This window comes from Sorex fumeus, unplaced genomic scaffold (assembly GCF_029834395.1).
Source record: "Sorex fumeus unplaced genomic scaffold, SorFum_2.1 ptg000166l, whole genome shotgun sequence".
Taxonomy (NCBI): domain Eukaryota; kingdom Metazoa; phylum Chordata; class Mammalia; order Eulipotyphla; family Soricidae; genus Sorex; species Sorex fumeus.
The window spans coordinates 3,473,169-3,483,936 of record NW_026606223.1 but is presented as its reverse complement, the minus strand read 5'-3'; the positions used below and the strand labels follow the sequence as shown (position 1 = coordinate 3,483,936).

The 10,768-nt window shown below is 66.5% G+C and overlaps 1 protein-coding gene across 1 annotated transcript; it reads right to left on the bottom strand.

Moving 5' to 3' along the window:
• Positions 1-765: 765 nt before the first annotated feature.
• On the bottom strand, positions 766-7,946 carry ZNF217 (zinc finger protein 217). Its single transcript, XM_056107468.1, is given in 7 exon segments — positions 766-910; positions 2,303-2,435; positions 3,011-3,062; positions 3,064-3,455; positions 3,497-4,435; positions 4,653-4,769; positions 6,497-7,946. Coding segments are annotated over 6 exon segments (3,060 nt in total). The 3' UTR covers positions 766-910; positions 2,303-2,325.
• Between the last annotated feature and the right edge of the window lie 2,822 nt (positions 7,947-10,768).

The following is a 10,768-nucleotide window of genomic DNA, read 5'->3' as shown; positions in this document are numbered from 1 at the left end:
CACGTGTTTGGTTCCGCATGTGCAGTGGCTCGGGGCGGGCCCGCAACACTGACAAATTTCCAACCGAAGGAGGAAAAAAGAGGGAAAAAAAAAAATGATTACTTGGGTAGGAAAAAAAGCAAATTGAAAGGAATTCTAAGGCCCGCTAGGATGCGGGATACACACTTGACAGATGCCACCAAGGCCGCCCCGGGCAGGACAGAAGGGCTAGCCTCCTTCCACCACACGACAACCCCCGTCCCCCGTCCTCCCCTTTTTTTGGGGGGTGGGGGGGTAGGGCAGCCCACGATTCACTCAAGGACCCTGTGAAGACAACAGACTGCAGAGGATTTGACATAATACAAGTCATTGCAAAAAAAAATTTTTTCCCCCCTTAAAAACATACACTCGTAAAAAGAAAGGGCACGAACAAACTGCTCAAGGGACAAGCTAGGAGAACAGAAAATACAGAGGAGAAAAGGAGCGGGTTTACCACGTAAGGTTATGTACAGTCTTTACCTGAGGTGCAAGCATTATAGACTTTCTCTCCCGCGCCCCCCACCCCCCGGCCCCCAATGATTTCAGCAGCGCTCAAGTATGCAAAAAAAAAAAAAAACTTTTTTGGTCAATTCTTTTTTTTTTTTTGAAAAAAAAAAATAAAATAAAAATGATTCAGTTATTCAAGGACAAAAATAGAGAGATTTCCGGTCTCCGTCTGGGTACAAACCGACTGTTCCAACTCGCGTGTTTTTTTTTTTATTGCTATTTGGTACAAAAGTGACCCGAAGCACTCAGGACTGTAGTGTTCCTTCCTGCCTCCTCCGCACTGTCCAGGCCAGTCACAGCTTGTGTCAGTAGCTTTGCTGTCGCTTCCTCGAGGGGGGGGTGGCTGGGCACTAACTGCAGGAGAGAACGCTTCCGGCCGCGACACCTGCGGGAGACGAGGCCCCCCCGTGAGTCGGTGCCAGCCTGGGGCACTGGCCAGGCTCGGTCCCCGGCATCCCACGGGGAGTGACCCCAGCGCAATGCCAGGGGTGACCCCCAAAACACAAAAGGCTTAAAAAATGAGGGGCTGGAGCGATAGTACAGTGAGTAGAGTTTGCCCTGCACACAGCTGACCCGGGTTCGATTCCCAGCATCCCCGAGGGTCCCCCGAGCACCACCAGGAGTAACTTCCTGAGCACAGAGCCAGGAGGAAGGAACCTCTGCCCATCGCCGGGTGGGACCCAAAAAAAATAAATATACAAATAAAAAACGAACACAAGGGAGCCTCAACACGCGAAGGTTAACAGTGACTTCTTACAGGGGGCCTCCGGGGTTATTGCTCTCAGTTCTGTGCTCAGAGGGTCACTCCCCGTGGGGCTCAGGAGACCGGGCAGGGCCAGGGACAAAACCCAGGCCATCTTAGCGCCAGAACGATAGCACAGCGGGGAGGGCATTTGCCTTGCACGCGGCCAACCCAGGTTCAATCCCCGGCATCCCCTAGGGTCCCCGAGCACCGCCAGGAGACATTCCTGAGTGCAGAGCCAGGAGGAAGCCCTGAGCATCGTCCGGTGTGACCCGAAAGGCCAAAAAAAAAAAAAAAGACCATCTCTGGCCCCCTCAACTCCAGAGACTCAACAGAGCAGGTCATTCATTCCCTGGGGAAGCCTCAAACCCCATCAGCCACGGGGTATCCAAAACCACAAAACTGGCCGGAACGTGGAAGGGGCCCAACTGGGGGCACACCAGGAGCCCAGTGCTGTAGGACCCCGGGCAGAGCCTCCCACCCCACCCCGCCGGGGTCCCTCAGTGCCCCAACTCAGAACACGCAGCAGGCTCTGGGTCTTGGCGGGCTGACCCCGAGTCAGAACAGGTGCAGTCACCCCAAAAGGGGGGGGGGGAGATCCTACAACTGTAGATGCTGCAGACCCCTGAAGCAACTGGGGGTCACCTAGCCCGGTCCTGGGTCCTGGGGTCCAGGCTCCCACACTCTGGTGAAGAAGACCTGAGTGTGGTCCCGGGACAACGGTGCTCCTAGCCAGCCCCACGCAGGGCAGTAGGGGGCCGACGGACGTGGCCATAAAGGACCCTGAGCCCCAAGACCCCGCCCGACCTCTGACCCCACCATTCCCCTGAGAGGGACCAGCACCAGCCTCCGCCCCGACCCTGTCCAAGGCCCGCACGGGAGGCCGCGGTTAGTGGCGTCGCTGCCCTGAGCAGCGCTTCACGTGGGCTCCCGTTGGCAGCGCCCAAGGCCAGCGTCTGCCCAGTGGACACAGCCTAGGACCACCTCCCCACCACCCCCCGAGCCCAGCGGACCCCAAGCACCCCACACGCTCACCTTCGTCTCCCCCACAGCGGAAATCAAGTTTTCTTGTCGTTCGGTCGATAATGTGCGTTCCCGATGAAATTCTCATAGTTCCTCTTCTGCAGGATGCTGCTGGACAAGTGTTGGTAGGACACCGGCCTCTTCCCTGCAGGGGGGATGGGGGGGACGCTTAGAGCCACCCGGGAACGGAGCGGGAACGACCGGCAACCAACCAGCCCCCCTGCCCCAGCCCGGCCCTGACAGAAGGAGCAGCCCACGGTCCTCCGGGGACCGTCCCCACCACCGTCAGCCCGCCACATGCCAGGGCAGGCCAGGGACGCTCCAGCCAAGAACCAAGGCCCCCAGGGCGTCCCTGGGGGACGGGGACCGCAGCCCCACCGCCAGCCTCCAAGAGCCCAGGTCCAGCGCGGCCAGCCCTCTGCCCGCCCGGGGCGCCCGGGAGCCCTGTCCCAGGAGTCGCGCTCCCAGAGAGACCCAGAATGGAGCACATGCCCAGGACAGGGAGTCACGGCCCTGTAAGCCGACGTCCACACACCCGGCCTAGCCCTACAGGCGCTCAGCAGCAGCTGTGGCCACCGAGAGGCCCAGGACGCCTGGACTTCCCGTCCCGAAGGGGTTCGGTCTGCGCCCCTCGACCTCAAGCGGGACACAAGTGCTGACCCCCAGAAAACCCACCACCAGGGAAGGACAGCCCGCCCCCACGGGGGCCAGGTTGCCTACCTTCGAGCCGGGGCCCGGCCGCGGCAGCGCCCCCTGCAGGCCCGCAGGGGTTAGAGCGGCGCGGGACCCCTGTAGGTCTTGTGGCCACTCAGCAGACCCGAGGGCTCGGCCTCCCCGGGGCCCAGGAACCTGGCCTTGGGGGGCAGCACGGCCGCCGGCGGGCACACGTACTCCTGGGGCAGCAGCGCGGGCACCCCGCGCACCACGTGGTACTTGGGGAGGTGGGCGAAGCCGCGGCGGTAGCCGGGGTCCCCCTCGGGGGGCCCCGCGCCGGCCTTGGACCGCTTGGGCAGGGGCTCCCCGAAGTCCGCGGCCCGGCCGCCGAAGTAGTCTCTGCCGGCCGCCGCGTGCTCGGCGAAGCCGTTGGTGAGCGCGGGGCCGGGCGCTTTGGCCTTGACCTCGGGGCGTCGGGCCTTGTCGGCGGCCTTGGCCAACAGCTCCGGGGCTGGCGGCGGGGGGCGGCGGGGGGCGGCGGGGGCTGCCGGCCGGGCGGGGGCCGCGGGGCCTTCAGGTTGCTGGGCGCTAAAGTGCTGATGTCCGCCCCCGTGGCGGGGGTCGCCTTGCCGCCGGACCCCGGGGCGGCGCCGGGCTTGGGCCTGGGCTGGGCGGTCAGGGCGGGCTTGGTGGGCCGGGCCCGGGGCAGGGCGGGCAGGGGCGGCACGTCGCGGCCCAGCAGGGCGGGCGGGCAGCCCGTGCGGCGGGTCCGCGGCGGCGCCTTGGCCCGGCAGTGCCGGTGGACGTCGGGGTTGTACTTGTGCTCCAGGCGCTGGTGCATCATCAGGACCTCGGGGTAGAAGGTCTTGAAGGTGCAGAAGGGGCAGGTGATGGAGGGGACGAGGTTGCGGCTCAGGGACAGCGCCGTGCAGCCGTGCAGGGCCCCCAGCGACAGGTTCAGCGGCCGCTCCTGGCCGTCGACGCCCCGCCGCGCCCCACCGACGCCCGCCGGTTCGCTTCTGCAGGCCAGGCGGGGGAGGAGCTGGGGGTCCGCGGGGGTCCGCCTCGGGAGCACGTCGTGGGCGCCGGCCCCCTTCTCGGCCCCCTTCTCGGCGGGGGCCTCGTCCAGGGCGTGGCTCGGTAAATCCTGAGAATCTTGGCGGGCGGCAAGGCCGCCCAGAACGTTCTGGAAGGCGGCAGCTGCCACTGCCGCTGCCGCCACCACCTTGGGCTGCTTGGCGGGCGGGCCGGCCTTCCCGTCTTTGGCACCGTCGCAGAAGCGTTTCAGGGTCTTGGGGGGGTGGGCACCAGCGCCGCCGCCGTCCTCGGGGGCCAGCGTGGCCTCGGCCTCCGGGGGCTTCGTCTCGGCCCTGGCCTCGGCCGCCCCCGGGTCCGCCGGCTTCTCCTTGTGGTGACGCTCCAGGTGATACCGCAGGGACGTCTTCTGGGCCGCCGCGTAGTCGCAGAATTCACATTTGTACGGCTTCTCCCCTGCAACGGAGCAAGGAAGGACGAGGAGTCAGGGAGGGGAAGGAGAGGACGGGGCGGGCAGGGACCCCCCCCTCCTCCTCGGGCTGGGGGAGGGGTCCCGGGGCTGGAGGCGGGCGTCGTGAGGGGAGGGGGGGCCGTGTCCCCGAGCCTCGGGGCCTCCCTGGGGAGCCCCCGGCGGGGCGGCGTGACCGAGACATGCGGCCGCGAGGGTCCTTACCTGTGTGTGTTCTGAGATGAATATTGAGGTAATAATTTGAACGGAAAAACTTTCCACAATAACTACATTCTCTGGAGGATGTAAGATGCTTTAGTTTCCCTCCATCATCATTTTTCTCTTTAAAGCAGAAACAAAAAATAGGTCAGAAGGCAGCTCAGGCAACGGGAGGCGGGAGCGAGAGCTTCAACCCCTGGCCGCTTCCGGGGTGGGGGCCCGCTGACCTGCCGGCCCCTGACCCTCGGGGCCACAGGCTAGGGTGTGCGAGAAGGGGGCGGGGGGGCGGAGGGGTGGGAGCACGGGGCCGTGTCCACGGGGACACCTGGGCAGGAGGGGGGCAGTTTCCCGGTGGACAGGCCACCCCCCTCCCCCAGCCCAGCAAGGCCAGGATGCCGCAATCCTGCCAGCGGCCACTGGGGGGCAGCAGGCACGGCCACATCGCGGCAGGAGCCGCCGGGGGCCGGCCAGCATTTCGCAAGCCTTTCTGCGAGGGTCAGCATTTTGCCAAACTCGTTTGGGGAAGGCAGGTTGGGTTCGGGCCGGGGGCAACAAGCCTTCCCCCGCCCCAGGTGAAGGAAATCAGATGACCAGCGGTCACCCTCGGAGAGCTCATGTGTTTGCAGCTGTGATCTGGGGGCAGGAGACCCAGGGTTCGAACCCCCGAGCGGGGGCCCAAGACACACACCTGCCCCAAAGCCCTGCAGGCCACAACCACCGGGCCACGGTGGGAACGGGGTCCCCAGGGCTGGGGCAGGAGGGCACCTCGAGCAGACAGCCCCGGGCCCCAGAAGGCACCAGACTCTGGGGTGATTGTGCACGGGAGGGTAGCAGGAGACCCCGGAACCGCTGAGGAAACGGAGTGAGCATGAATGTGCAAGTGTGTAAGTGTCTGTCGGTCCCCATCCGGTAAGCCCATGCCTGCCTGCCTGCCTGCCTGCCTGCCGCCTGCCATGTCCTACTCTGTCGTACTCCGTCCATCTCTGCCTCAGGACCTCTGGGCCCTGCAGCACACCCAGAGGGTCAGGAAACGCCCACACTGGCGCACCTTGGCCAGGGACGGCCCACAGCCCACCCCCGCCGGGTTCTGCTCCTCTCTGAGCGATGCCCGTTGCTCATCTCCCATTAATGGGCCCAGGCCGGGGGCAGACAAGGAAGGGCCCGTGGCCAGGCAGCTATGTCAGGGTCCCAGGGCAATGCCAGGGCTGGCGCTCCCAGTCCAGCCCGGTCTCCACCCAACTCCTCTGCCCGTATCCCCACTGGCCACTTGGCGTCTCCCGGGCACAAGGCAGCTCGGGGCCAAAGCCCCAACTCGGCACAGACCCCCCCAGGGGCCCAGAGGCCTGGGCCCAACCAAGTTTCCCTCTGGGGCTGTCCCGGGAACAATCTCTAAGGAGCTCTGGGTGGCCCCTGGCTCACAGCAGAGGCCGGGAAAAGTGCCCTCCGCGGAGCACAGACCACGCACACGTCCCTCATGCGCCCACTGGTCCCTGCCCGCTCTCGGGGCAAGGGCCGGCCACTAGCTAGAGGACCCAATGCCCGCAATCCGGAACTGCCAGCAAAGACCAGGACAAGGCCGGGGACCCTGACTCCCACCGCCCTGGGAGCTCTGAGGGGCAGCGGGGTGGGGGGGGGGACCTCGCAGGCCCCGTCAGGACCCGTCAAAGGGAAGGCCCCTCGCTCTCCATGCCTGGTGTGACCCACCCCCCCCCCCCCCGCAGTCCGGGCCATTCTCTCAAGGACCCCGCGAGGAACCAGGAGCATCCTTGGGTCGGGTCGGGACAGACTCCGGGGGGCACGGGGGAGGGACCCGACGTGGGTGGGGGGTGGGGAGTCGGGGGTCCGCTTACCCAGATGGAGCCCCTCGGGAAGCCCGTCCTCGGAGCCGTCCTCGGAGCCGCCCTCCCGGTCCAGGCCGCCGGCCTCCTCCAGCTCGGGCGAGCCGGGGCGGCGCTGCCGGCCGTCGGCGGCGAGGGTGGGGGACTCGGCGTCGGGCCGCCGCTCCTTCTTGTGCACGCGCGAGTGCAGCACCAGCTGGTGGTAGGTGCGGAAGGCCTTGCCGCACTCGGCGCAGTGCGTGGGCTTCTCCTTGCCGCCCGGCAGCTTGGGGTCGGGCTCGGGGCGCTCGGGGCCCTCGGCCGGCGCCACTGCCGCGGCCCTTCTCCTTGTCGGCCAGCCCGGGGCAGGCGCCGCCACCGGCCCCGCTGCCGCGCCCCGCCCTTGCTGCTGGCCTTGGCGTCGGGGCCCCGGCCGGGCCGCCCAGATCTCCAGCAGCTCCTCCTTCTCCGAGCACGAGTCGTCGTTGTCGGTGCTGCCCTCCTGGCCGGGCTGCTCCTTCACCTCCCGGCACACGGCCACCTTGCCCTTGGTGGCCAGCTGCCAGGCCTGGTAGGTGGTGAAGGGGTCGAGCTGCGGGATCCACTTGGCGGGCTGGCGGCTGGGGTCGGGGGCCGGCTGCGGCCGCAGGCTGAGGAACTGCAGGAACTCGGGGGCGGGCGGGTCCTGGGGTGGGTCCCGGGGAGCCGGGCCGGGGCCGGGGCCGGGGCCGGAGCCGGGGCCGGCGGGGGTGGCGGGCCCCTCTTTGGTGTGCATCTTGCGGTGCTCCATCAGGCTCTCCTTGCCCGGGAAGAGGAAGCCGCAGACCATGCAGATCTTGTAGGGGGACGCGACGGGGGCGGCGGCGGCCGCGGGCTCCTGGACCACCTCGTTGATGGTGGCCGGGCTGTCCAGGCCCGCCTGCAGCCGGCCGCGGGCGCCCGCCTTGCCCGTGTGGGTGCGCATGTGGTTCTTCAGGAACCAGGGCTCCTTGAAGCGGCGGCCGCACACGTGGCAGCCGTAGGTGAACGAGTCCTTGTGCTTCTTCATGTGCGTCTCCACGTCCAGGGCGGCGCAGAAGGCCTGGCCGCACACCTCGCAGCTGGGACCCTCGGGCTCCGGGGGGTCGGCGTCGGCGGGGGCCGCGGCGGCGGGCCGGGCCGGCCGCTTGTCCAGGGGGCTCAGGTACTCGGCCTCCACGCGCAGCACGGCCGGCTCGCACACCGTGGGCCGGTGCTGCAGCAGCACGTGCTTGTTGAGGTCGTCGGCGTGGGCGAAGGTCTGGCTGCAGAACATGCAGTCCAGGGGCAGCTGCGTGTCGTCGGGCTGCACGGCCACCGCCGCCGCCGCCGCCACCGCCGCCCCCCGCTCGGGCCCCGCGCGGAAGGGCACCACGGGCGGCCCCTTGGTGGCCACGGCGTCCTCCAGCTCGGCGCCCAGCACGTCGGGCCCGTCCATGTACACCAGCAGCGACTGGGTGGGCATGGTGGGGGGGCCGGCGCGGGTCTGGGTCTGGGGGCTCGGGAACCAGGAGCAGAGACGACGACGACGACGACGACGACGAGGGGATCGAGCAGGTTCACCAAGGAGGCGTCCACGGACTGACGGCGGCAGCAGTAGCAGCAGCAGGACACGCCGGGCCCCCGCGGGGTCTCCCCGAACGTCCCCCCACCAGGCCTCCCTCCGCCTGGCCGCTGGGACTCAAGCGTGAGTCGGCAGAGCCTTCGTTCTCCCGGTCTCCATGGGGGCCTCGGCCCAGCACCACGTCAGTCCAGCGACCTGCAGTCAAGGGATGTCCACGCCCTGGAGGGGAACGAGAGAGAGAGAGAGACGTCAACGTCAGCAGCATGGGGGGACACCAGCCCCGGGGCCTGTCTTGAGCAGAGGTGGCCACTTGGCCACGCAGCAGCTGGGATGGACGCCAAGGAACGTGGGTACCACGGCCCCGGCCACCCCGACACTCCACGGCCTCGCAGTGGGACCCTGACCCCCATCCTTAGACCCGTCCCCATCCCCTGCATCGCAACCCATTCCGAAACCCCAGCGAGGGGCGGGAGCACAGCGGGAGAGCGAGTGTCTGCCTTGCACGCGGCCGACCCGGGTTCGATTCCCAGCATCCCCGAGCACCACCAGGAGTTGATTCCTGAGTGCAGAGCCAGGAGCATCGCCAGGTGTGACCCAAAAAGCAAAGAAAAAGAAAGTCCAGCGAGATGCGCCAAGGACGCCAATCTCCAATGTCAAGTAGCTGCGGGCGGGAAGCCTCACGTGTGGCCGTGGCCACTGTGTTGGCCACAGAAAGGCCGCGTGCAGCTACGGACACATGCCCCCCGAACCCGGCCTGTCGGGAGGGTGGACGCTAAGCTGCGCCCGCAGAAACGGCGGAGGCACAAACGGGAAGGCCAGGGAGGGCCCCCGAGGGTTCCCCACACCACCCAGCGCACCCAGAGGCCCAGGTCAGACCACCCCGCGCACGCGGTCCGAACACTTCTCTGAGAGTCCAACCAGCAACAAGGCCACAGCACACACCACCAGCTCAGATGAACAGGCCCCTCGACCCCGCCGGGCCAGAGAGGGTGGAGCAAGCAGCCCCTTCCCTCCTTTCCCCACGTTTCTCCAGAACACTCAAGAGCCCTGAGTTCGAGCCCCGGCTAAGGCAGGCTGCAAGCTGGCCCGGCACAGGCCGGAACAAGGGTGTGGGTGTGGGGGGTGGAGGGGGTTGTCGTGAGAGTTCCCAAGGCCCAGGCTGGGGGTCAGTTACGCGGAGCAGGGACAGGTCCCCGTGCGGTCTTTGACTCATTCAACAAACACAAGCTGCTGGCCCGTGTCCCGGGCGACGCTGGGACTACAGAAACTCGCAGCGGGGACCGGAGCCCGGCAGTTATCAAACTGCCAACCAACTGCGGGCTTTCCTGGGCAACAGCTAAGTAACGGAGCGGCCACGCCTGGTCCACAGGGCCTCATGGCGGGGCCTCCCCGAACCCAGACGCACCTGCCCTGGAGGTTCCCATCCTGGGCTCGAGTAGCTGCGGGCGGGAGAAATAGAATCGGGGCAGCAGAGGCACCTAAGGACGGTTCTGGGCGGCCCCGGACAGCAAAAGCAGAGCTCACCCCCCCCCCCCCCCCCCACACACACACACACACACACGAGGCCGCAACTGCGCTTCAGTTCGGGGATCTGACTTCTCCGGGAGTTTATACGTCCGGGGAAGAGTTTCCGCAGAAACTGGCTGGCCTGGGGGCTGGAGCGACAGCACAGCGGGGAGGGCGTTGGCCTTGCACGTGGCCGACCCGGGTTCGATTCCCAGCATCCCATAGGGTCCCCCTGAGCACCGCCAGGAGTGATTCCTGAGTGCATGAGCCAGGAGGAACCCCCTGTGCATCGCTGGGTGTAACGCGAAAATAAAAAAAGAAGTGGTTGGTCTGTAGAAAAGCACCCAAAAGGAGAGAGAGAACAAAAGGGAATGCCCTGCCACAGAGGCAGGGTGGGATGGGGGATGATGGGGGGGGTGGGAGGGATGCTGGGACCCGTGGTGGTGGAAAATGGGCACTGGTGGAGGGATGGGCACGCGATCATTGTGTAACTGAAACCCAAGCACAAAAACTTGTAAGTCTACAACTGCACCTCATGGTGTTTCACTATTTTTTAAAAAATAAAGTGTCTTTGTGGCATATTCGATATGCCAGAAACAGTAACAAGTCTCACTAGGGAGACGTTACTGGTGCCCGCTCGACAAATGGATGAACGCGACAGTGGGACAGTGCTACTCTTGCCTCAGAGGCCAGTGGCGCCCCCTCCTGGAAGCCCGTGTGCAGACGGGCCTGGAGGGCCCCGCCAGGGTAAACCCATGCTGATGGCCATCGTGGGGGGGCAGAGGGGAGCCCGCTGGGGGCAGGACAGACCCGCAGGCCTGCGTGTCTCCAGGAAGCAGCATCAGGGCCAATTCTGGGGGTCACCGTGCCCGGCTGGACTCGGCAACGCTCATTCTTGCCGGCAGAGACAGCGCCCGGCTCCTCCTAGGCTCCGGGCAGCGGCCCCTTTGTGGGGGGCTCCGCCCAGGTCCCCCCGCGGTACCCCTGCCATCCACACCCTGCTGAGGACCCAACCAAGTGCTTTGCTTCATTTTTCTCTCCGGGGCACCCCCTCGGAAGGAGTGCGTGGGGGGCTAAGTGCTCGGGTCAGCTCCAGTAGGGTAGGGTCGGATCCCCACAGGGTAAACTGAGGAGCATGGCCCCAGGCCCGTCCCCACCAGCTGCCCACTGGAATTACAACCGACTTCACTGTCCATTCCGACTTCACTGTGGTCACC